At 35.2% G+C, this 26381-nt stretch overlaps 1 protein-coding gene across 1 annotated transcript in view; it reads left to right on the top strand.

Moving 5' to 3' along the window:
• RRP15 (ribosomal RNA processing 15 homolog) overlaps nt 1-26381 on the top strand; it is a 38416-nt gene that overhangs the window by 3632 nt on the left and 8403 nt on the right. Inside the window, exons 2-4 of the mRNA XM_063114767.1 lie at nt 10352-10626; nt 13194-13291; nt 15752-15953. Coding sequence (XP_062970837.1) covers nt 10352-10626; nt 13194-13291; nt 15752-15953 — 575 coding nt within the window. The remainder of the gene's footprint in view (nt 1-10351; nt 10627-13193; nt 13292-15751; nt 15954-26381) is intronic.

Below are 26381 nucleotides of genomic sequence, written 5' to 3'. Positions count from 1 at the left end.
TAGAATCTGAAGAAGCATTGGGAAAAAGGAGACCTTGGTACTGAGACACACTTTTCTGTTTTCTGCCACTTAGGAAGGTTCCATCACAAAGGAATATTTTTGTGATCAGATTTCTATAGCACCCCTCCCAGTGTTTTGTTTATAACCATAGTCTCCCTCCCTTCCTTTTTTTCTCCTAATATCCATATATTATTTTTAGAAACAAATTCTCATGTTCACTCAATTATATAAGAGGCACCTGTGATTGTACTGCCTTTCAGAGTGACTTTGGGCTAGTTATTTACTCTTATCTACTCAGTTTTCTTATCTTTGAGAGTGATGATAATGTCTACCTCAGGATTGTTGTGATGATTAAATGAGTTCATATATGTAAAGCATTTAATGTTTGGCACATGGTACCCACTCATAAATATTAGCGTTAATGATGATGATGTGTCTAACCTTTGTTAACAGTAAGGTTTGTAAGGTGGAGCTCTTTGCAGAAGAAAGGTTTGAATTTCCTTTAGTAACCCTGTAAGGTGGCTGATGGCATTTCTGTTTTACAGATGAGAAATCAGGCTTGGAAATATTCTTTCCATTATACCAATAATGCCTCCCAGTAGAAAACTTATTACATTCATAGATGTGGGGTGTTATCTGTTATTGTGCCCTGCTTTCTCAATAATCTATCCACTTCATCATGTATTTGTGGTAAAATTTGGGGTTAATGACAATGATTTTGACAACTGTTGATTGCCTCTGCTTAATCGTTCCATAGATACCTTGAACTCAGTGTTTACAAAGCTGAATTTATAATTTCCTTTCCCAAAGCCTCTTCTGTCTCTGAGAATGACATTACCATCTACTCCCTGCCCAAGCCAGAAACAAAATTGTCATCCTTTACTTTTCTCTTTGTTTCCACGTCTTTTTGGTTTAATTCCTCTGTTTCTCCTATTGCCACCACCTTAGTTCTTGCCTGCATCTCTTTTGCTTATGTTAGTACAAAGGGGTCTTGTCTCTCCATTTCCCTGCATTATGTCCTCCAGGCACTGATTCTTACATTGCCAATCTTGTCTTTTTTTTTTTTTTTTTTGACCGGTAAGGGGATCTCAACCCTTGACTTGGTGTTGTCAGCGCCATGCTCAGCCAGTGAGCAAACCGGCCATCCCTATATAGGATCCGAACCCGTGGCCTTGGCGTTATCAGCACCGCACTCTACCGAGTGAGCCACAAGCCGGCCTCTTACATTGCCAATCTTGCAAGACCATTTTGGTTTTTGTTTTTTAATTTCCAATCATGGGCAGGTACTTTTAAAATTCAATAAAGAAGAATGACCAGAAACTTGACCACACATTTGGGATCATGACAGTAATCACAAATTGGTATAAAAATTTCTAAGAGTGTATTCTTAATTTATGAATTTACAGTTGATTCTCACAAGTCATGGTAATGTTCTGTAAAGTCACAGGAAACACTGAATTAGTAAGTACTGCACCAGTGCTGCTAGGGGAAAAATAGGCTTAGGCTCCTGTGAGCCTCTGGTCTGAACATTTTTGTCAGCTTATCAATATAATTGTAATATAATAATATATAATATTATATATTATTTATATATAATAGTACTATATAATAATAACATAATATAATAATATCAGCTAGTTTTCTTTGTGTTTCTGTTTAAAGTCACTTACTTAATATATATTGTTGATTCATTAATGTTAAACTCATGGCCAAGAACAAAATAACTTATGCCTGAACCAAGCTTATTAGCACATGTATTTTCTCTGTGAGGCACATCACAGCCTCTTGTACTTAGGGATACCAGACAGCACTTCAGCACTATGCTTGGGGGCCATTTTAAATGGTGAAATCACCAGAAGCAGCACAGAAATGTGAAAAATGTGGCACTAGATAGACTGCAGGAGGGAAAGCTGAAACAAGAAGGCAGAGGGTTACCTTGTTCACCCTCAGCTGGGAGTATGTGTATAGGGAGACTCACATTTTTCAACACTTTGAGCATGTCCGTGAATGACTGTGAAAGTGCCATGAGTATTGATTTTGGAGTTACAGATAAATTTTACCAAGTAGTTGAATTTGCAAATACAGAATCCACCAATGAGGGTCGACTGTCTCCTTGTGCACACCCACCTGTGTGTTCTGACCACTGTTTACTTCTCAGTGTTCACATGTCATTCCCTAGGTTACTCATGGCATCCTGAAATCTTAGTTTCTTTTTTTTTTTTTATTTATACATATTTATGGGGTACAGAGTTGACAGTATTCATGTGCAGTATGTGATATTCATATCCATATTATTAGCATGTTCATCATTACAAATCATAATTACTTTTTGTGTTTCTTACCCAATTACTCCCTATTGTCCCCTTCCCCTACTTCCCACCTCTAGTAACTATAGGTCTGTTGTCTCCTTCTGAAAGTTCATTTTATTATGGTCTTTGCTTCTTAGCTCCCTCACTTACGAGTGAGGGACATGCAGTATTTCTTTCTGTGCCTGGCTTATTTCACTTAACACAATTTTCTCTATGTTCATCCATGTTGCGGTAAATGGCAGAATTTCATTTTTTTTTTTTTTAATGGCTGAGTAGTAGTCCATTGTGTTTATATACCACATTTTCCTTATCCAGTCCTCTGTTAACAGCATAGAGGTTTCTCAAACAACTGCAGATAGTACTACCATACAATCCAGCAATCACCTCTGGATATATACTCAAAGGAATGGAAATCCTTGTGTTGAAGGGACACCTGCACTCCCATGTTCATCTCAGCTCTATTTACAATAGCCAAGATATGGAATTGAACTCCTAGTTTCTCAAACACAGTGTACTCGCTCTCCCTTCCTAGCTGTGCTTATGCTGTTCTTCTGCTAGCATACTCTTTTTTTTCCTTCACTTTCACCAGCTTTTCTTTGTCCTTTAGGTTTTAGTTTAGATGTCTCCATCTACTTTTTTTTTGGGGGGGGGGATTTAAATTGCCTATCTATGACAAAGATAAACAATAAAGGGCCCTTTAATAAATGCAGTAATGTAGGTCTGTTGGTTGAAAATGGACATTCTTTAGTTTAACTCAGAATTTGCTATTTAATACAAGAAATTGCTGTTTTTCTCTTGTGAAGTCAGATATTTCTGGAAAGGTGACCCATGGAAACACCTTTTCTAGTTCAGATAGTTGTTTACATGTGACCTTGGCAGAACTATTAATTTATCAAAAAAGTTCAGGGGACAGTACTGAGAAACTATAAAGGCAGTGGCTTCCAACACAGGAGAAATTAGTATGCAGATTGTAGGTGTGTTATTAAAGAGTACTGGCTCATTTTGTCAGGAATTAGAATCAGAGACTTATCTTTGAATTTTAACTGGATCATAAAAATTGATAGGGGGATGTGTTTTGAATAGAATTTGAAGCAACTTCCTTTAGCGAGATGCTACTTGAATTTCATGGAGAACACACAAGTGTAGCCCATGTGTTGTGTGAGCTCTATTTTTCACCTCTGGCTTGAATTTCTTTTGATGTATTGTATAAGAAAGGTAGAAAATTGTGCTTTTATGAGTGCAGAACTTTTAAATATTGCTTGTTAGCCTTTGCAGAAGTTTCCCAAGTTCTGAGAGGACAAGACCTTGTCAGCTTTGGTGACAGCTGTATCTCAGAATTTGGCATAGAGCCTGATGGGTGCTGTAGTACTCAATAACCATTTACTCACTGAATAAATTGGAAACTTCTCTTAATGTGATTTTTTTTTTACAGTCTTTTCTCATATACCAGATTATCACTGAGGGCTAAATTAACAGCCATTTTGTATAATATAAACGTGAATGATAGCAAAATGACTCGGATTGAATTTTTGGTAAATTGTAATCTTTAGTAGGATTTGAAGTTTGGTCATAGCATCACAGTGGTCATGAATCAGAGATATGCGGAAGGTGAAATGCTGCAGTCTGCATTTTGTATGTTTTAGTGGTAAAATGCAGTCTGCATTTTTAGTGGTATAATTTAGGTTCAGTGCTAACTAAATTCTTAAGCTTGTAGTATGGGGATCTGAACCCTTGACCTTGGTGTTGTGACATTATGCTCTAGCTTTGCAGAGGGAGAGTGACATCTCTACCTGCGTTATCTGTGAACTGCTCAAATTTGCCAACTCCGTACCTTGCTGGAGGTTTAGATGTAATTTATACTTGGTTCTTAAGTTTAGAGTCTTAATAATAATAATAATGAAAAAACAGCCTCCCTACTTAGTAAATCACCTCAGGTGAAAAAATAAAAACAGTGGTTGATATCATCAAGTATTATAAAGGGGAGGATGATGGCCTCCACCCCTGAGTTATCCTTGAACTACTCAGATTAATTGTGGTGATACATTGTTGGAGGTTTAGAATCAATGCTAACTAGATTCTTAAGCTTGTAGCTTTAGGGACAAACAAGCTTCTGTAGTCAGTAAGTCAACCCATGTGAGAAGAGCCTTGGTCGTTATCCATTGCCATGACCCTCCCTCACAGAATATACCTGTGTGAGTATGACATAGTAGGGAGGATAATTTCAGGTTTTCTGGACAGTTGAAAAGCCTAAATTGTTTTGGTCACATATATGAAAAATGGTCGTCTACTTCTAACACATGACTTGCTAACAATCTAGACAGTCCTAGGAGAGATCCCTTCATTTTTGATAAACTACAAAGCTGTATTTGAGATATAATAACCTAGCAGATAAATGTGCTTTTCATCAAACTGCAGCTTACAGCTTCCTTCATCATTTAAGTTAGTTAAAATAGCAAAGGAACATGCCTAAGAAATGAAGTATATCATAGTCCTACTTGAGTGGTTTAGCAATTTATATTACAGACTCAGGAAACAGACTACTTCCAGGCTCTGTCTGCTTTGTCTTGCCCAGATAGCACATGTAATCACATACGACAGTGCTGTCCCATGTTAGCACTTTCATTTTATGTTTGGTTATTTTTATGGGAATCTGGGATGACTATATTTTTTTCAAAGGTAAGTGCTTTTAAAAAAAGTTTTAAAATCATTGATTTTGAATATTCTAAAATTAGTAATAATTGGCAGGAAAGAGCACGTGGCATGAGCAGAACAGATGATTTACAACTGAATGGGAAGCAATAGTTTTATATAGCTGTTCATAACTAGGGGGATTTAGGTAAAATCAGAATGAAGATGGGAAATGTACTGTCCTGGTTAACTGAGGCTTAGATAGAAATTCTTTATTTATTTAATTAGTTAGTTGGTGGCTGGCCGGTGTGGGGATCTGAACCCTTGACCTTGGTGTTAACAACACCATGCAGTAACCAGCAGAGCTAACTGGCCAGCCCTTAACCCCTGTGCTTTGTCTGGTCGTCTAAAGCTTCTCACTCAACACCTCACATGTATTGCAAAGATTCTAGATACCTTGTTCCTTTCTCCTCTGCCACAGCCTCATGAAAATTCTCATTGCATGTATTTGCATGTGAGTGTATGTCTGTGTGTGTGCGTGTGGTGTGTAATTGATGCTTAGATGATGCTTACTATGGCCTCTTTTAAGAATTTTGTATATATTAATTATCATGAAAACCCAATGTAGTAGGTACTATTTTATTTCCGTTTTTTACAGATGAGGAAACTAAGGCAGAGAATATTAACAGCTTTGGAAAAATCACTAAGATTTGTGTCTGGAGTGGAGATTGAACCCAGATAGCTGCAACCAATACTAGCTGATCTCAGTCAAGGTTTTGTGAGGAATTCTGTTTGACGTGGGGCAAATGGCACAGGTGTGAAATAAGCTAAAGGTTAACCAGTAGGCTTAATGCTCCCAGGTGGTATTTGCATTTTCAAAGAAAAGCCTTAATCCAATAGAGAAACTTTTTGAAAATAAAGGACCTAAGGTGAGGGCTAAAAGGAAAGTACACTCGTAGTTTGGTCTCTTACTGGAAGCACACACCTGGAGTGCAGAACTTTTAAACTCTTGGTTTTAATTTTGGGTTTAAAGATTAATGTATATTTTTAAATATATGTTAAAGTAATGTATAATAATGTATGAAAATAATGTAAAATAATGTACATTGTATTTCTTGGATCATAAATCAGATTTTTATGAAATCCTCAATCTGTTCTTTTATACCCAGTTTTTTTCATCCAGTTCTCAAATCTCCCTGTTTCAGCCAGACTGAACTTGTCAGTCAAATGTAGGATGTTTTTGATTTTAGGCTCCGTGATCTTGCCCTCTTATCGGCCTGGATGGTGGCATCTTACTTTCTTGGCCTCCTCCTTTGTCTCGTTACTCAGACTTTTATTTTGCCCTTTAAGAAACAACTTGAGTATCATCTTTGTAAAACTTTCCCTGACCCATCCCAGATGCCCTCATACAGTAGTCACCCTTTCTTCATTGCTTTTCTTTAAGAACATTTACAAGTTTTATTTCAATTGGCTATCTGATTTATCTACCCTGCTAGACTCTTGAATTCTTCATGGAGAGAATCCTTTGTTTAGATTTTTTTGTTTTTTACCTTCATTGCCGATCATCCATGGGTGCTCAGTAAATGTTGAAGGGTGGTGCATCTTCGTAAAACTTTATCCCAGTTCCAAAGGCTAAGAAAAATGGATCACTTTCCTGCCCGCAGCTAACCGTATATGGGATCTGGGAAAGATTGCAAGTTTGAAAGGGAGCTGGAGGTTTGGGAGAGAATGCTGAAGGAGATGAGAAATGCCTAAGTCTGTTTCAGAGGTCTAACCCTGCTGTGTCCAGTGTGGTAGCCACTAGCCACATGTGACTATTTAAATTTAAGGTAACTAAAATTAAAATAAAAATTCAGTTCCTCAGTTGTACTAGTCACATTTGAAGTGCCTAGTGGATTCTTGTGGCTGGTGGCTAGTGGGCAGCTCTAAAGAGAACATTGTCATGATTGCAACTTCTAATCATTACTTCTAATAAGTATCCTTTGTAGGTAACCCTTTCTTAAGTTCCACGTTTTTAAAGTATAATGCAAAATTAACATTTAAGATAACACACAGGACTTCAAGGAAATTTTTCACTTGTGTGGTGATTTCCCTTAAACCCCTGGATATATCCACTTAACTTCTGCTGTTAAAGATCACTTAGTGGAAAATTAGAAAAATCTTACGTTGGTAGTGTATAGTAAAATTCAGTTCTACCTTCTGATTTGCATAGTGATAATCTTTGGTATCCTAGAATTAAACCCTGTTTTTTAGTATGCTGGGAGACCTCATTGAATTGGCATTTTAAATTTATTTACATAAAATATCATTTCCATTGGCGATGAATGCCTGACTGAAAACCTCCGAGCTACAGCTTCTTTACAAAATAATAAAATAAAAACTCTGACTTTGGGGAATTCTTCTGGAGTTTTTTGTTTGTTTTTTTCATTGGTGGGTAAGGGGGTAAGTAAGTGCAGGTTGTATAAAATGGTGTTATAAAACTTTTCATGGATTTATTTTGTGTCCATAATATGCATGCTGTGGTGATCACGCTGGATAAGAAACACACCAAGGAAAAATAGCCAAGGTTTCGAAGTGGAGGATTTAGAGTAGCTTACACAGTCATAATGTGTTTTGGCTGCCTTTACAGTGCGGTTGAAAAACATTGAATATGCTGCTATTTGTGTGTGAGTACATCAGCACAAAACACTAGATGTCAGTGTTGTCGTTTTGACATTTTACGAGGAACTGGTACAGATTTTTTTGCTTTTAATCACCCAGATATTTTTCATTGACACAAACTTGTGAGCCATCTTGCCTCTTTACATTTAGATAAATGCTTTCTAGAGGAAGCACTTGTTCCAAGAATTCTTTTTTTTTTTTTGATATTAGCATTTGTGTAGGGCTACTGATTCTGAGGAATAAAACATATATAATATTAATCTATTTTCCAGCTAACTATATTCTTCAAACTTTGTCTCTCAATGTGCTTTCCAGGGCCTAGGAGGTGCTTCTTGGGGAAAATTTGCGTGGCCCTGGAATCTGGTATATAGTAGACACTCAGATTTTTATTAAATTAATAATGCTACCAGCCTTTGGCAAAATTTAGATATCTTTTTTTTTTTTTAAATATTGTGGGCAATAATACAGTTCTTATATATCACTTATATTTATATGTTGAAGCCTAGAGTCACATGTCTTCATATAAAAAAGCTTCAAACTGAATATATGGCAGATGAGTTTCTATTCTAAGAAATTCTTTCTGTTTATTAAGGAATATGCAGCTCCATTAGGGTGATAGAATTAAAAGTGATTTCTTGCTTTTAACATTTCCTTTTATATTTTTTCATGCCATTGACACACTTTATATTTTATGATCATGCTATTTAAAAATGTAAAATATTTTTGTTTTCTCTGTTTAACTCCAATTTTATGTAATGCCCCGTTAATTTTTTGAAGGTACTTTATTTTTACTTATATGCTTGAGGTTCATTTTTATATATGTATATTTTTATTTGCTGTTAGTTTTACACCTTTTTTGTTTCATGCATTCTCAGCACTTAAAAAATGAAGGTATTATGCAAAAGTAATACTCAAATTGTGAGTCCTATAATCGCTAGCTAAAAGTTATGTCTTTTCAGTAATTATCTCTTGATTCATGGCTTCAAGTCAGGAGATTAGAGGGGATCACTCCAAAGTTAATAGCCAACCATATTTCTCTCCCTTATATTTTGGTCATAGCAGTAAGCTGATATAAAAAAGCTGAGAGGATATTTAAAAGCAAAATATGCACGTTTTGTTGAACTTTGAAAGAAGAAACTGAGGCTTGGAGTAGGAGAATATACCATTTTGAAGTAACAGTAAGAATCAGTGAGGAGACTTCTCAGAAGGTAGAAGCGGAGGTTATGGTTACTGTGCTTAGCTTTGGCAAGGGTGAATGGACTCAGAACAGACTCACTGAAATGAAGTACTTTTGGGCTGCGGATTGCTTTTCAATAAATGAAGATTCTGATTTGGATGGGAGGACTGAATTAAGTATTGAATTAAGTAGGGAGCAGCAGGAAACCTACTTTTGCCTAGGCTTTCTTCTTCTTTGAGAGTTGCTTTAAATAAATTTTATCTCAATCCAACTAAGTCAGTATTTAAAAGATTACTTAAATTACTAATGTTATTTAGAGATATTTTGATAGGAAAGGTTTCAAGTAATGGCATTTTCTGTATTAATCTTTGAGATTTACCTAGTTCTGGAGTCAACCAAAGAAAGCACGTTTGTTACCCAAAGACATTGTCGTGAAGTGGCAGCTATTTTTGTGTATCACTGAGTTTTCCTCTTTGTTTCCTCTTCTTTCAGCCTTCTTTGTTAGCTCTTCTGCTTATTAAAAAAACACTCCAGGTTACTAAGTTGTTGGATGATTTTTCTCCTTTGAAGTATTTCTTTATAAGTTTCACAGGTTTCTAAAGAACAAGACAAGCTCTCCAGAGGGCTCTGGATCATGTAGATGGACCAGACTAGCTGCTTGTGATTTCATTGTTCAAGTACAGTGAACTTCAGAAGTTGAGAAAGACTGCAAAGCTTAAAGTACTTATAGCTTCTTAGCAAGTTAATTTCCAGCAAAGCCACCAACAGGAATGTTTTTCTGCCAGTTCTCTGACGCTAGTTGTTTGAATTGTATATGATGAACTAGTTTACTGGTAACCTGCAAATGCTTTTTGTGGCAGTTCTGCATTATAAATTTCAGTAGTACACTTACACCTTTGTTATCTTCAACTTAGAACTTGGTATTTTCATTCATTCACCCAGCAGCAATTGAATCTTTGATGTATTGGGCACATCATTAGATAATTTTTTCCCCCCAAATGTTAAAACACTCAATTTTATAATGTTACATGCAAATTCTTTAAAGTGAGACTGGTTTTTAGTTTTTTTCTGCACACAAATTTAGTATTTTAAATATCTGGGCCAAATCCCTTACAGAAGTTATTCTGATAACACTGTACCATTTTCTTAATAAAATAGTTTTTTTTTTTTTTTTTTTAAAAACATAGTTTTCATTAGTCTCCTCCAGTAGTTTTATGACACAGTTAAGGGCCGTGTATTTGAATACACCCTTCACTGGTCCATTGTCAGCATCTGTCACTACCTTGACAACAGAGATGTGGCGGAGGCTTTTGGATTTTGTTTCTGTTGCTGGTGTCCTAGGTCTCAAAGCCACTGTGACCTCTCCTGTTGCTGTAGCTGGGCTGGTCTTTGGGGCAGATGACAGTAGATTAGATGGTCCCACTGTTCTCCACCATTACTGCAGCTGTGGGACTCGGAAAAGTCCCCTCTTACAAGAATAGAGAGAGGCAGAGCTTCATGAAGGTGCCAGGGGTCTGGCTGTGGCCTTGGCAACCTCTGCCTAGGGAATTAAAGTTTGATTTGTTTTTACTCTTAGGTTGTGTAGGAGGCAGTGGATCAGAAAAGACTCACTTTTCTTCTGGTGATGAAGCAATAGAAGCTGACAATGAGGATGATATTGAACCCTGCGACCAAGAAAATGAAGACACGGCAGAATCAAGTGTTGGGACTAATACAGGCTGGGCAGATGCCATGGCTAAGATCCTTAACAAAAAAACTCCTAAAAGTACACCCACCATTCTGGTCAAAAACAAAGAGCTGGAAAAGGAAAAAGAAAAGTTAAAGCAAGAAAGACTACAGAAAAGAAAACAGGTGTGTCCTACCAGTTGTCTTGTAGATTATATAGTTTGTCTAGTCTAGTTCTTATCTGTATTAAATTGTTCCTTGCAGTGTTTGTTCAATTGACATCCAGGTTTTTAACATGCTTTTTTATGTGGATAGGTGGATAACCAAAGTTGTGTTCAGAAATTTAGTCTAGATTACTCTGCTGAGCATGTTTGCTATTTAATCATCTAAGCAAAGCAGTAGAAACGCAGACTGCACGGAAATTTATCCTTAAATCAAGTAACTATACCTGTGGCAGTGACTCCTGGGTCTAAGTATTTTAATTATAGCTGTCCATATGCTGACTTTATTAGGTTCTGAACTAATAGAAGCATATTAGTTACTTTTTCGCTAGAAACTTTTATAATATAAATCTATGAAGATGTCACAAGTCGGGATGGTCGCGGTTCTGAAAACTGATTATTTTACTGTTAGATAAACTTGTATTCGTTATGCTTTTGTTAAACCACTGATGGTAGAAGTTAGGCTAGTAAAATCTGTTAATGAAAGGCCAAAAGGTAGATATAAGTTTGCTGTGTATATTATAAAAATAAAGAAACTGTGGTAAGGTTTTAAATCCCTTATTCTTGATGAAGTTTCTCTATGTCTAAAATATTTGGTTACTAAAATATTTTCCAATGAAAGAAAGATAATTTTCTACAGTTGTACTGGCAGTATAGAAGTACTAATTTCCAAGAGGTGCTTTTAAATAAAAATGAAGGAAAAATAGGTTTGAATTGGCATATATTTCCTTTTATGTTTACTATACCCTTATTTTAAGATGAATGTGTTCTTTGTTCTTAATACTGGTTGCTCTGTGTGAAAGGCTAGATAAAGGTGCAGCTTTTCACATGATGCTCTTAGAACATGATGTACTTTATTTCAATTCAGTATTCTCATTAGACTTTAAGATAAATTTTGTCTCTAATCTTACGGATAACTTTTCAGCTGAAAAGTTGAATCTTCGTTTGTTATCTGACAAAAGCTAGAAGAGGCTTTAAAAATATCAGTGTCATTAATTACCTCTAGTTCCAAAGTTCCAGTGTGGGTAAGAACAACATTTTGAAGCCAAAAGGAACAAGTCTCTAACTCTGCTCTAGGTCAAAGCCTTGAGTGCTAGAGATGATACTGACCACATAATACATGAAAGCACAAATGTTGACACCAGAAACGTGGCACAACAGCTACAAATGCTCTTTGTATATATTTTTGAGTGGATTCTGTGTAAAGTATGATTATTTCTTAATGTTAAGTATTATGGGTTTCCAGTATATCAGCTACTTATTTCTAATCATAAATATAAAAATACATTTCAAAGTTAAAAATGTTTTGGGATTAAGCATATATATTATCCCTTGGTACTATGGATAGTTAAGAATTGACTGTTTTAAAAATAAAAGTAAGATTTACAAAAAAAGAATTTCTGGCATTTTCTGATAGTGAATTTCATGACTGTTAAAATAAATTGTCTAATTTGGAGGAAGAATCTATTCCTTTAGAAAGTAATCTGGCTAATCATTATATTGAGAGCAAGAATTTGGTTTTTCTGTGATTAGACATTTTCATGAATACAAAATCTGAGATAGATGAGTAGAGAAAAGGAAGAGATAAAAGGAGACATTTTTTCTATTGGTCGTTGTCACTGTTTTTTATGGTTTTAATGCTTACTAGCTTCCTGGTGATTAGTTCATCATATTAATATATTTGATATTTGGTTAAATGTTGGCCTGAGGAAGAAACCTCAGTTTATCAAAACAGGTGCCTGGGATCAGGATACTACTTGAAGACAGTTTTGAACTAGATTATATTGTCTGTGGGATTTTCTTATTTCCCAGCTCCCCTTCTACTTTTGCACAATAGCAGAAAATCAATTTACTATGGTTTGTAATTGATAGGACAAGAATATTTGTCAGGTGTGCTACAAGAGGAGAAATGGATTTAAACTGTTTTATGCAAAGAAAAATAGTCATTGTGTAAATATCTGGATATGATGTTGTTCTTTTAAAAGCTGATGTACCGATTAGCTCAGTTGGATAGAGTACAGTGTTCTAACACAAAGGTCGAGGGTTTGGATCTCCATACTGGCCAGCCACCAAAGAGGAAAAAAAAGCTGATATAAATTCTTAATTATTCTGACTGCTGAGGAAGTCATTTTCTGAAAACAGAGGGAAATAGTGTTTATACTTGTTGCCAAAAAGAGTAGATTGGAGTCCTCCTTACGCTTCCCTCCGCCGATCTGGTGATGGCAGGTCAGGCATGTGGCTCTTGCACACCCTCCCTTGTGCCGCCTGGCTGAATGTGCTGGCTGCTCTCCAGGCCCCTGCTGTCAGAAGACCTGACAGAAACTAACTTTGTGCCTTTCATATGACAGCGCTGCATGGTAACCACAGGCTCCCTGAGTTGAACCCCTAAAATTGTGGGTTTTTTTAAAGTCCTTATGACAGAATAAGCCAGAATGATTTATTACCTTTGTCCTTTCATAGAATATCATATCAAAGTTTGTGCACTTTCAAAAATGCCTAATATTTTTTCACATAACAATATTTATAACACAGCTTGATAAGAATCGGGAGTGGGAAATGATGTGCAGAGTAAAGCCAGATGTTGTCAAAGACAAAGAAACAGAGAGAAATCTTCAGAGAATTGCAACGAGGTAAGACAGTGTTTTTGCCCTTTAAAAATGACTGTACTAAAGCTTTGATAGTGATCTGTTTTTGGCCAGATTTGATTCCTAAGCTCTGCATTTTCAGAGCCAAGTGATATATATCTAAGTCTGTCTATTCAACACTGAATACACCCAAAGATTTTGCAGGTCCCATGAGGTAGGAATAGAGTGTGCTAAGTGTGTATTTGGTATGATCTTATTTGAGATCGTCTTGTTTTTATAGTCACAAGAGCAAGGTAATCAGACCTCTTACTGCATTTCTTTTATGATCGTTGCCTAAATTTATGGCACTAGATGTTTATTTTTATCTTGCATTATATTTATGACACAATACATTAAACATTATAGCAGCTTCATACTGTCCTTTCATTCTGCTTTTTTTTTCCATCATTGGCACCAAACATTTATTTGATGCCTTCTGTGTCCATAAATAAATAGGGCATGGTAGTTGCTGTGTGGTCCTTGCCCACTCATCTATAGGAATTGCAGTTTCTTTGAGAATGGAGGTATGTCCTGTATGGTGGGGACATACAAGAGATTGTCTGGGAGAGTTGGGGATGGTTTCACAGAGGAGAAAACATTTAACCTGCAACTTAAAGAATGTAACAATTATATTTAGTGTAATTCCTTTTAAATTCTTAATTACCTGAATTTTTTTGGTCATTTTCTAATCCACCTAGTGTGGTAGGATGATTAAGGGCATGGGTGATAGGGCCAGGCTCCTGGGTTCAAAACTCAGCCCTGACTCTTATTTGTGGTGTGTCTTTGGGCATGCTACTGAATTTCTCTCTGTCTCAGTTTATCTGTAAAAAGAGGATAATAAACCTCTGGGTTTCTCTGGGAATTAAGTGAATTAATACATATAAAGAACTTAGAAAAGTCAGGTCAGCACCTGAAAGTAAGTGTCTCCTTAATTTTGAACCCTAGGCACTTCACTTTCCTTGCCCTGGTCCTGGTTCTGCTGTGAAGAGACTCTCCTTATATGTTAATAAGCTAGCCTGTTGAAAGTTTTTCGGATGCTAGTAGGAAGACAAGAGACTTCAGGGTCAGATACAGAGGACTTTCCTACTCATGGCAAAGGCAGTAGCCAGAGCTTCACATTCCCACTGGTTCCCTTTGTCCCCCAGGGGCAGCACAGGTGCCCTAAATGGATGCCTGCACATGCAATGTGTTGTGTTGCAGGAGAGGAATGCTGTGCTTGGGAGCTATCGCTTTTACAGTGATTGGTAACAAGCCTGCTCTTTGTCTGGGGGGAGACATTACCTCATCCTTCAAGGTCGCTTACTGCAAACACAACCCTGAGAAAAGGCCTGGGTAAAGAGTAGTCAGAATCTTTCATTCTTGAAAAACCCAGCAAGAATGTGGTGAGATGCTCTGGGCCCATGGTGGATTGCCTCTTCCTACAATTATTATAGCAAGAGAATTCATAGATTATAGAATTTTAGAGCTGGAAGGGCTCTTAATGGTCTAAATCAGTGATGTCTAGTAGAAGTATGTGAGCCACATGTGTAATTTAAGATTTTCTCATAGCCATATTGCAAAACGTAAAATGAAAGAGGTAAAATTAATTTTAATAATATATTTTATGTAACTGAGTATATTCAAAATATCATTTCAACATATAATCAGTATAAAACAACTATTAATGAGATTTTAAAATTCTCTTTTTCATACAGTCTTTGAAATCTGGTGTGTATTTTACACTTACAGCACATAGCATTTTAGATTAGCCACATTTCAGGAGCTCATTAGCCAGTGTGTTTCATGGCTTCTGTATTGGATGTTGCAGGTCTTAATCTTCAGAATTCATCTTTGAATGAATTTAAATAACTACAGAACAAAGTTTTGTAAATAAATATTTTTAAAGTTAGGATTTTATAATTAGTTTTATAATTAGTTTTATATTTAGTTTTATTATTTTATAATTAGTTTTATAATTTTATAATTAGTTTTAAGAGGTGCAGATAATATGAGTATAGCTGGATACCTTTTAAGCTACTCAGGTATTATTTGTCCCATTTTACAGATGAAATCCAGAATATCTTTCCTAGAGTCAAATGCTTACACAGCTAACCATCAAGGCCATGTTCTTTCCACTACACTGTAATGTCTTCAACCATTATATTACTATATTTTGTGAAATAGATGTTGTGTTAAAAGTAATTCTCAGATGTAATTGCACAGTTGATTTAGAAAGACCAAAGCTTTAAAAAGCACACACACCAATGCACATATATTTATTGTCTTCAGAAATTTATGTTCGTTCATCGAAATGTATGTTCGTTTTTCAGAGGTATTGAGCCATTCATTCAACTCTTTGATTTGAGTGCTTGTGAATGCTTGCCTCTTTTCTAGGCAGTGAAAATACATTGTTCATATCTCATAGAGTTTGTATTCTATCATGATTTTTATTTAACTATATTATTCTGGTAATTTTATATCCTATAGGGGTGTGGTGCAATTATTTAACGCTGTTCAGAAACATCAAAAGAACGTTGATGACAAGGTTAAAGAAGCTGGGGGTTCTATCAGAAAGCATGCTAAGTTGATGTCAACTGTTTCCAAGAAAGATTTTATCAGTGTGCTTAGAGGAATGGATAGAAGTACAAATGAGAAAAGTTCAACTGGGAAGAACCCAAAAGCCAAACAGGTAAGACTTTTATATAGCATTCGGTGCATCAGACTTTTTATCTCTTAAACTAGAGTTTGAGATGGAAAAAGCACATTACAGAATTATAATTTTTTTCAGATTTTATTAAAACTCCTCCTTGCCCACAACCTAATTTAAAAGTTTGAATTCTTTAGTTTTATGAGGATTTACTCAGTATGAAATTTGACAATTATAGGTATCTTACCCCTGCTCTTAGAACTCAGGAACCAAATAGGTTCAGGTCAATTTTTTAGAGGTAGGGCTTGTATCTCTCCTATCTGAAATGGTACTATTTGTGCAGTTTGGAGAATAGAAGCCTAAGTGAAGGCTACAGCTTTAATTTGAAACTTTTACCTACAGAGGTAATTGTGATGGTGTGTAACTCCTAAACTGTGAAGAGTCTGAGCTTTAGGAAATAATGGCGGAACGTCATCCTTGCTCTGAGCCAGCGTTGATGATGTTTGGCTGGTTGGGAGATTAAGAAGAAATCCTTTTCATGATCTTTGATGTGGTAACTTTGCCCTTTTGACCTGTGGACCTCAATAGTTTCCTTTTAACCAGGTGAAAGGTTCTGAAATATGCTTTAATCTCATAAGGGCTGGTCTTTAAAAAGAAATTAAAGGAAAGTACATAGTTGTCTTTGCTGGCTTGATTTCTGTTGCCAAAAAAAGTACTTTAATCAATCAGGAGATGAGAGTTTCTGTATTGTTTGTGTTTTGGGGAAACAGTTGAAACCCTGGCAAGAAGAGCATTTAGGAATTTCATGCTAGCCTAAAGTTGAAATGTTTTTCAAATTCCTTGATTAAGTGGCCATTTTACCTAATTTTGGTGAGTTTTCTAATCCATTTCAGTTTGTCTCTCTTTTGAATATCAAAGGACCCAAATTATATATTATGTAATAATGTTTCTCACTAGTGCTGCTATTTTAAAGTATCTTTCAGAAGTAATTACAAATACATGAACACTATGTTTGAGGATTTATACTTGTTAGTTGGCTGTATTCTTGCTGGTAACATTATACTCTTAAGAATTGGAAAAAGTTTCAGCAGCATTAGAGGGGACAGAACTAGTGGGAAGGTGGAAAGTAAAAACTTATTTATTTCTTTTTCCTGTTGGTTTTAAAATAACTTTACATAGAAACATTTAATTTTCTTTTGGGGTTATTTCTTTCATGAGTTAGAAAAATGCACGAAGGGTTCTTTACAGTGGCATTACCACATTTTCTCTCTTACCATTTGCACTTGCCCTTGACTTTCTTTTTTTCTACTTCAGTTATCACAGGCATGTTATTAATCTGGGACAAGGTCAAAAATTGCTTGTGATTCAAGCCAAAGTAGCTTTGCTCTTAAAGTAATTTGTTTCCAGAACACTGACTCCACTCCACCAACACCATGGCACATTTCTTTCTTTTAAAAATGTTTGGTTTTATTTTGATTTTATATTTATGGAAAAGCAAACAGATTCCTTTTTAAAAAATTATACTTGAGTTTGCATTTGATAACTATAAAAGCACTATATTCTTTGTGATTGGATCAGTTACTGATATAAAAAATATTAATTGCCTATTTGACCAGGTACTATCCTTGTGTCTTTTAAAGTCTTACACTTGGGATAGGCAAATGACTTCAAGTAAATAAATAAACAAGATTAACTTGACAACATACAGATTCCAGATTAGTATGTCTAGATTACATGCTAGCATCAGTTACACCAGGTACAAGTAAATATAAATTAAGTGGCTAAACCTTTTTGTGGAGGGAATTTTATATTAGCTGTGGTGATATTCATTTAGGTCAGGTAATTGAAGGTAAGGATGGGAGGCAAAGGTGGGAACAGATTTGGTGTGCCAAAGTGCTATTTAGAAATGAGTCATAGATTAACGAACTGGATAAAGGTAGATATTAAGTAAGTAGAGAATAACACTGCCCTTTTTTCTCCTATTTTACCTGTCCTAGCACGGTAGCACACAAAGTGTGACTAAAGAACTCTTTATGAAGTTGCTCATTGTCCTTTTCCCTGGGCTGTGATGATACTCAGAACAGAGGCTTTTTATACAGTACTCCTAATGTGAAATCTCTAAAATTGGAATCCACCCACATGTAAACTGGATTCACTGGCAGCCATCTCTCATGATACCAATGTGGAAACATCTTCATTGTGATGACTTCAACTCCTTTTCCCAGAGGTCTAGTGCTACTCTGATTTCTGATTCTTTATTCTTTGGAAGCTTTTAAGATCTTGTCTTTATCCGTGTTGTTCTAAAATTTTGCAGTAAAATGCCCTGGGGTGGCTTTTTTTCATTCCTTGTACTGGACACTGGTAGGCTCTATCATCAATCCAGAAATAAGTCAGTATTTCTCACTTTTAAACAGGTTATTTTGTTTGGTTGGTTTAATGCCTGATTATTTTTGCCCCTTTCTTTTCTTTTTCTCTTTCTAGAATTCCTGTTAATTTGTTTTTGGGTCTTCTGACTTCATCCTCCAATTTAACTTTTTTCCTTCAATTTTCTATCTCTCTGACCCTCTTCTGGAGAAATTCTTTGATTTCCAGACCTCATGTTGAATTGGGAAAAAAAAAATCCTATTTCATATGTTTATATTTTGAAGACTTTTTTTTTTCTTTAATAGTGCCTTTCTTGGAGTCCTATTTTTATTTCATGGGTATGGTATCTATTCTCTCTTTGAGGAAGTAATTATATGTGTTTATTTTAATCTCAGTATTTCCAGTTGGAGGTCTTCCTCAAGTGAGTGGTGATCTTCACTGTCTATTCATATTTAAGTCTAAAGTACTAAAGAGTTGATTGAAAGTTTGAATGTGAGCCCAGAGTTTGCTTGTCAGTGAGCCCAGCTATAGGATAATCGAGTAAAGTTGGTGCTTTCATTGGGGGATGCCCAAATGTCAGTTTTTATAGGTCTTTCTTCGGGAACCCTCTGTCTTTTCTGAAGAAGAATCATATAGTCTCTTACCCGTGGAGTAAAATACTTGCTGACGACATTCCTGGTGTAGCAGAATGTAGGAATGGTCTTTAGGGCTCCAGCATTCATCATGTAGACTGACTCAGTAAAAACCCTTTGCCCTAGCTAGTGTTCCAGAGTTCAAGAACCCTAACATAGAGTCATTCACCTGCCTCCATAAGCTGTGGAGGAGACCTGGGGTCTAACTGCTTTTTGTACAGACTGTCAGCCAATCTTCTGCTTTTATCACACCTTCACCATCATCCCATGCTTCCTCCTATCCCCACTTGTAAGTTATGTCTAGTTCCTGACATGGGTCCACTTGTTTCTCACTTAGACATCAGCCTTTCTTCTCTTATAATTGGTTACCACTATGCTATCCAGTTCTTATCCCCTCCCAAATTTGTTGGCATTATTGGTCTTCTGTTATTTTCTCTTTTGTATTGTTTTCTTGTTTGTTTATACCTTTCGTACCCCTATTTTAATTTTGTTGAGCTTTCTGTAAGAAGTGGAGATAAATGCATGTCTGATGTTTAACTGGAAGATCTCTGTTTTACTTTAAAAGCAGAAATGTTACTCTTATTGTAGTTTCATATTGCTTTAATAGAATTATTGGTAGACTTGAATTGATTATAAAATATTTCACAAACAGTAAACCTTTAAATATTTGATAATAGACTATTTTTCATGCTTTGAAGTGTTATTTAAAAAATACTTGTATTACACACATACTTTAAAAAATTTTAGCCTTATAAAGAGGTTATTTTATAAAATGTTTTATAAAAAGTAGATGTAGACATGTCCTGTATTTCTGTGGGTTTGCATCTTTGGAAACAACCTCTGTGATTATCTTTATTCCTTGGTGGGTCTTTAGATATTTAGATGCATGTGTACGTGCATGTGTGTATTTAGCATTGTTTCCTAGAAAAGAATGAAAAGAGGATGTATGCTTTTATAATTTCTAATATGTTGATTTTTGTTTTTTAATGTGATAGATGCCCAGAATTACTCAGATTCATTTTTCACAAGTCTCCTGTTTATGATTTATGAGTCTGTTTTACAGCTTTCACCAAAACTGATAATATAAAAAGTAGAACATGTTTAAGATTTAGGGACTTTGGAGGAAATGTCTGCTCCAGGTTGTAATCAGAAATGACAAGGATGACAATGAAGATCCAGTTCAAAGCAGCAGTATAGGAAGAAGCACTTGGCTCGTGCCAGAAACAGCATGACCAAAAAGGAGGAGATGACCGGAATAACCAAGTATGGTGAGGCCACTTGTGGCAGGAGCTGAGTTGTCCTGTGTGTCTCACTAGGGTCCCTGAATTTTTAAAAACAGTTAACCTGTTTGCCAAGTTAGGGAAGATGAGTAGAGTACTTTAGAGAATTTTTCTCATGATTAACTTGTAAAGTTTCTAGTTTTAAAGTATTAATACTTAGTTATTTGGGGGGGGGGGGGGGGGGATTTCCTAATCCAGAACCTGTTATCCCTCCCTTGGACCAATTAAGTAAAAGCATCATACCGACTACTGTACCTATCAACATGTAAGAAGGCACACTGACTGATATCTTGATGTTTATTCTGAATAATTTTTTAAAAATAATAAATTGTATTTAGGACAGTGTCTATGGAAGCAACAAAAACACATTTTGTTTAAGAAAGGTTTTCATAAAAAATTTAAGCTTTAACTTTTAAAGGAGTGATAACTTTGTTTCCCCATTCAGAACATGTACCTATCTAGAGTGATTTGTTTTCCCAGTATGTTAAAATAATCAAGATTTTATTAATGTAGAGGCATTGATTTTGTCCCTTAGCTTTCAAGGTTATAATTACTCTTTTTGCTCTCTTCTTGAAAAGCTGACTAAAATCAAGGCAGATTTCTTGGAATTTAATTCTGTTTCCCTAAAGGCAGGACAGAAGCAAATGTGATGCATTTTAAATCTGTGAGTCTCAAAGGAGAATGTATTGGCTGCTGTTAGGAAAGCATATTGGCTATATGTTACTTGTACTCTTGAATTATGGACTTTGTGCAGGTTTTCATTTATTTGAAATTGCCAATATATCAATTTCAGATTTTGTTTTGTTATAATTAAACCACAATAATAATTTTGTAGTAAGAGAAATGCTAGCTAGTTTCTGTTAGAAATTAATTTCCTTAGTGATGGCAGGACAACAAATTTCAGTAGAAGTCCCAGGAAAAAAAGTTATTGGAAGAGCCTAGGTATTTATTTTTTTCTGATTTTGTGGTATGAGCACTTTAAACTAAATGTCAAGCAGAGAGAGAAGTTAGGGTACTCTGTTTCTCATACATTTCTCAAAAATGGCAGCCTTGGTAATTTCTTCACAACTAGGTACTTAGTGGGTGGGAATGCTTTGGAAACACCTGGCTTCTTTGGTATCTTATAACTTACACCCAGACTCCAAATTGCCATGTACTTTTAAAACTGTGAAATCTTTCTGGTTCTTAGACCTACTGAGGTCTTACTCCCAAAGAAGGAAGCCTAGGACATTGTCACACAGGTCCCTGGATGGTCCCCCAGCAATTTTTAGGACTTTGTTTTTAAATTGGTTGGGAATGTGGAAGACAGGCAGGGGGTTAGAGAAAGATTATTGCCCTGAAATTGCCCCTGTGTTGCAGGGCAACAGTGTTTTACTCTCACATAAAAGCTACTCTTGCAGGAATGTGTGGAATCCTAACTTTGTAAATAATTCAGCTTATTGTTTGCTTATTGAAAATGCCTAAATAGATTAGAGTTTAGACAAAAACGAGACTCCAAGTTTAAAATGAGAATGAGCAGGATTGTAGTTGATGGGAACAGTTTATAGCCAGTTTCTCATTGTACTGACTTATTTTAAAATGTGCTGTTTAGTTTTAATGTAGCATAGTTTCTAATTTAAACAGAAATTGTAATCAAAGTGAACTTATGTTTGGTAATATGGTATATACAGTATTTTGACATAAGGGAAATATGGATGTAAGTGAAGAATAAGAACTAGTTATTATAGAGCTGTTGTAGAGATTTTTAATTACTGTTAAATTAAAATTAATAATGTTGTCATACATCTTTTGACCCTATATGAAGAAATGTTCTCACTATTTGTAGCTGCTGAAGTGGCTGCTTGTATAGGATTTTCATTAGTGAGATTGAGGCTTTTTTAAAAAAAAAATTATCCTGTGCAAGGGAGTCTTGTACCACATTTGCATCTATAGTTCATTTTTAAAAATCAAAATAATATTTTATTATTTCATGCTAAAAATCATTATTTTTGAGTAGTACATAGTTGAGACCATTTACTGGGATGTATTATGCATAGTGGCTAAGGCCATAGATTCTAACCAGTCTGCTGGATTCAAAACACCATATAATAATACCTACCTCATGGGTATGTTGTCTAGTGAGTTAATATACATAAAGTGCTTAGAATGATGCTTGGTTCATAGTCATAGTAAGCACTATATATGAGAGTACTTCAAAAAGTTCACGGAAAGATTCATATTATCTTTTTGTTATATTTTTCCATGAACTTTTCAAAGTACCCTCGTAAATGTTTGCAATTTATTTTTATTTTGTGTTATATGTCATTAGAATGAGTTTCTTATACTTAGTGCTTATTTTTTCCTAACAAATAGTAGTCAAAGATGAATTCTAATGTTGGAAACAAATTTGAAAGGAAACTGTTACTACTAACTTTTTTTTGCTTTTCGTATTGTTTTTAATTGATTTATGGCTTACTGTGATACTTTGATATATGTATACAATGTGCAGTGATCAAATCAGGCAATTAGCGTATCCATCACCTCAAACATTGATCATTTCTTTTTGTTGTGAACATTCAAAAATCCTCTCTTCTAGCTATTTGAAAATATACAATAAATTGTTAATTGTAGTCACCCTACAGTGATCTGTCGAGAACACTAGAACTTATTTCTCATATCTAGCTGTAATTTTGTGTCTGTTGACCAACTTCTCACTATCTCACTTACCCCCCCCCCGCATAGAATCTGCTCCTATCTGAATTGTTGGATGATCCAAAAATTATCTAATAATTTAATAAAAATCATGTTTAGATTTGGATAATTCTCAATCACTTTAGGTGTATCGGGTCTAGTAATGCATAATTCTTACAAAATAATAAAACTAGATTTTGAGGAACTAGAAATTAGTTCACTTCCTCTTGTTCCCCATTTCAAGGTATGGTTAAACTAACTGTAATACTTAAAAGATTCTATTTACTGAGGTAAGTGGTTTTAAGTGGGTGCTGTCATACTATTTGAATGTTCTGATCTTTGTGAATAGTGTGGAAGATTTTGTGAATCATTAGAAGATTGCAGATGTCCCAAGTTGGGGATTCTGTGGCTACGTAATGACTTGGGGCATCAGCAAGTAAGAGACTGGGAGAGTGCTTACTAGTGTTGGCTTTGTGGCAGATACTGTGCAAGGTGTTTTTACACAATTATCATTTTTAGAAGTGGAGCTTCTATTTTGGAGGTGAGAAACCCAAAGTCAGAAAGGTTAAGTGACTTATCCCAGGGTACATTGATAGAAAGTGGTAAAATCTAGATTCAAATGCATTGTGTATGAGTTGCAGTTATTAATGCCTGCTGCTTAAAGAGATCTGAGGTACTTAAAAGTACTGGAAATCAGAACAGAGAGCTCCTCTCCCTTCTCTCACCCAGAGGAACCTGAAGGACTGGGGCTGGCTGGTAAGCAGTGTCACCTCGAGGCAGCTTGCTCTCTCATGCTTCCAGGTCTCACAGCCTGCATTTGATGCAGAGCATGATGGAGACTGATACATTCTAAAACCTAGTTTCTCAAAACTGTTATGTAAGATCAAGTATTACCATAATAAGACATTTCAGAATTATGAAATTAATTAAGCTAATTTAGAAAATTCTTTATAAATTCACTGTTAGAATTGACTTTCTATTCATTTATCAAGGAATTAAAATTTACTAGAAATCAAATTCATCTTGTGTTTAATTATTGTGTGCCTAGTACAACTTTTAGAATCCTTTTTTTTTTTTCAGCTTTTTAATGAAAATTTTCAAACAGGAAGCTTATTTGAAAGAATAGTAGTATGAACACTTGTATTTCTATCACCTAGATTCAAAAATTGATAACACTTCTTGTTTCTTTTATGTATCTATCTGCCTATCTTTTGCTCCATCTAGTTTTTGTGTATTTGTTTGGGCTGATTATTTGTACCCACATGTGCACCAAAGATATTTCTCTCTTTTTTTTTTTTAGAAGACATGAAATCACCTTTTCTTCAAGGAGTTATGATGGGAGCAATCCATTTTTAAATCTGTTGTTGAGTTCAACAGATAGATTAATAGTATGTATATTCTTTACAAGATATAGCTTAGTTTTATTTATAGAGCATTTCACCTTCACAAAACATTTTTACATGTTTTCTCATTTAAGCTTTTTAACACTATTGTTATTAAAAAGACATTTGTACCTGTTTTCCAGATGAATTCACAGCTGTGCTAATGTATTTGTTTATAAATCTGGATTTTCATTTATATACTACTAATATAGCAGATAAAGTAACAAGGGTGTGCCTAAAGAGAGTGGCAGCATGTATTCTAAATATTTCAAACTCCTAATTTAGTACGAAAATGTATAGAGCACTTGTGTCAAAAGGCTTCTTGAGCTGTTACAGTTGGCTCTTTAGGCACTTTAACTTATTAACAATTCTTAAGAGAATATGAACAATGAGGAAAATCAGTGTTGAATTAATGTTTGCTAAAACTCACTTCTGTGGTGCTTAGATGTATGGATAGCAAGTTGCAATAGAAACCACCAGATAGAACCACTTTGAGCAAGGATGTACATGTTGAGTACATAGTAAAATCAAGGGCAGCAAATGAAATTAAAACAAAAAATAATTCAGTGGGTGAAAAAAAGAATGAATCAACAAAGCATATTTTTCAGGAGTGTTAGTCCTGAGTCCTTGAAGAAATAGAATTAAGTTTTCTTAGAGAACTCTATATATTTAATATGTGGTTGGACTAAGAATTCTCTCAGAATCAGAGAAAAACTGAGTTTGTGTTGATTTGGGATCTTCTATGTAATTTTGATCTGTAGGTTCTTCATTGCAACTCTTGAACATTCCAGGCTGAAAATTTTTAATCCTTTATGATCAGTAGGATGTTAGGATATCTTGTGTGATTAGAACACCATTGATGTTCTTACTAAATTTGTAAAGATTAAGAGCTATGTTTCACTTCTGTTAATTTCTACTGAATGTATTTCTTTTTATGTGAAGGGTTTCCAATATACCTTTTATTTCTTAGGCAGAATTTTCAAACAGGCTTTAATCAATTGTAAGTAGATTACTAACTACAGTTGCAAATAGCTTACTAAAAATTTTTAATGACGGAGGCATTAATTAAGATGAATTTAGCCAGTGCAAAGAACCTTTTTTTTTTTTTTTTTTTGTCTTTTTCGTGACCGGTACTCAGCCAGTGAGTGCACCGGCCATTCGTATATAGGATCCGAACCCGCGGCGGGAGTGTCGCTGCGCTCCCAGCGCCACACTCTCCCGAGTGTGCCATGGGCTTGGCCCCAAAGAACCTTTTTTAATTTAGGTAAGACTAAGTTAAAATGAAAACTGAGCTTTTTTTAGGGAAAGCAATGAAATCAACTATTGCTGATTGCTAAATATAAATGTGACTATACTGTTTATGTTTTTAGGATTTGATTTGATTTTCCTCCTTTAAAATGAAAATGAGATTAAGCTCTTATTTATTTGGTGTTGGACTAATGAATAATTCCAAACCTCTTTTCTAGTATTCTTTTCAATAGTTGCCAATATATGTTTGAATTTTGAAATGGAAGCTGATTAACACTTTTAAGGGTTGTTTTCATCTTCACAATTGATGCAGACTGTTTCTGTGTGATCTTGATGAAGTATTTTTATAAAACCAGGCTAATGAGGGGAGAGACTATGTTCTTTCTTTGCATCATGCAGTTTTCATTAAGTTTTTTCATTTAATCGGTTTTACTTTTCAGTTGATGTACCAGTTACCTTGTAGGTTGCATTAGGTGATTGAGCAAGTCATTTTACCTTGCAGCAACACTGAAAGACCATCAGTTGATACATTTTGAGTATTCCCATACTTAGATATTAATACAACTTCTATGAAATGGTAGTAAATACCTATGCCTAACACGGATAGTATGGTTAGCTGTATTTTACACTATATTTATAGTCAGGTTAAGACATTTCTATTTCTTCTGAATCCTGGGCCTCTAAAACTATCTGATTTGCAGTGTTGGAGTCAATGGCTTAACTAAAATTCAAATCCAGAACTCTCTTGGTTTTTGTTTCTGTTGTAAAAATAAAACATCAAATTGCTGGTACTTCTATTTTACAAACAAAAAAGCCCCTCATTCTGATGATGTCTTGACAGTAACAAAAACTATTCAGGGATCACCTCAAGCAAGCTTTTCGAATGAATGACAT

This window comes from Cynocephalus volans, chromosome 11 (assembly GCF_027409185.1).
Source record: "Cynocephalus volans isolate mCynVol1 chromosome 11, mCynVol1.pri, whole genome shotgun sequence".
Classification (NCBI taxonomy): Eukaryota; Metazoa; Chordata; class Mammalia; order Dermoptera; family Cynocephalidae; genus Cynocephalus; species Cynocephalus volans.
Note: the sequence above shows the minus strand (reverse complement) of the source record. Positions and strands in the feature narration are given on the sequence as shown.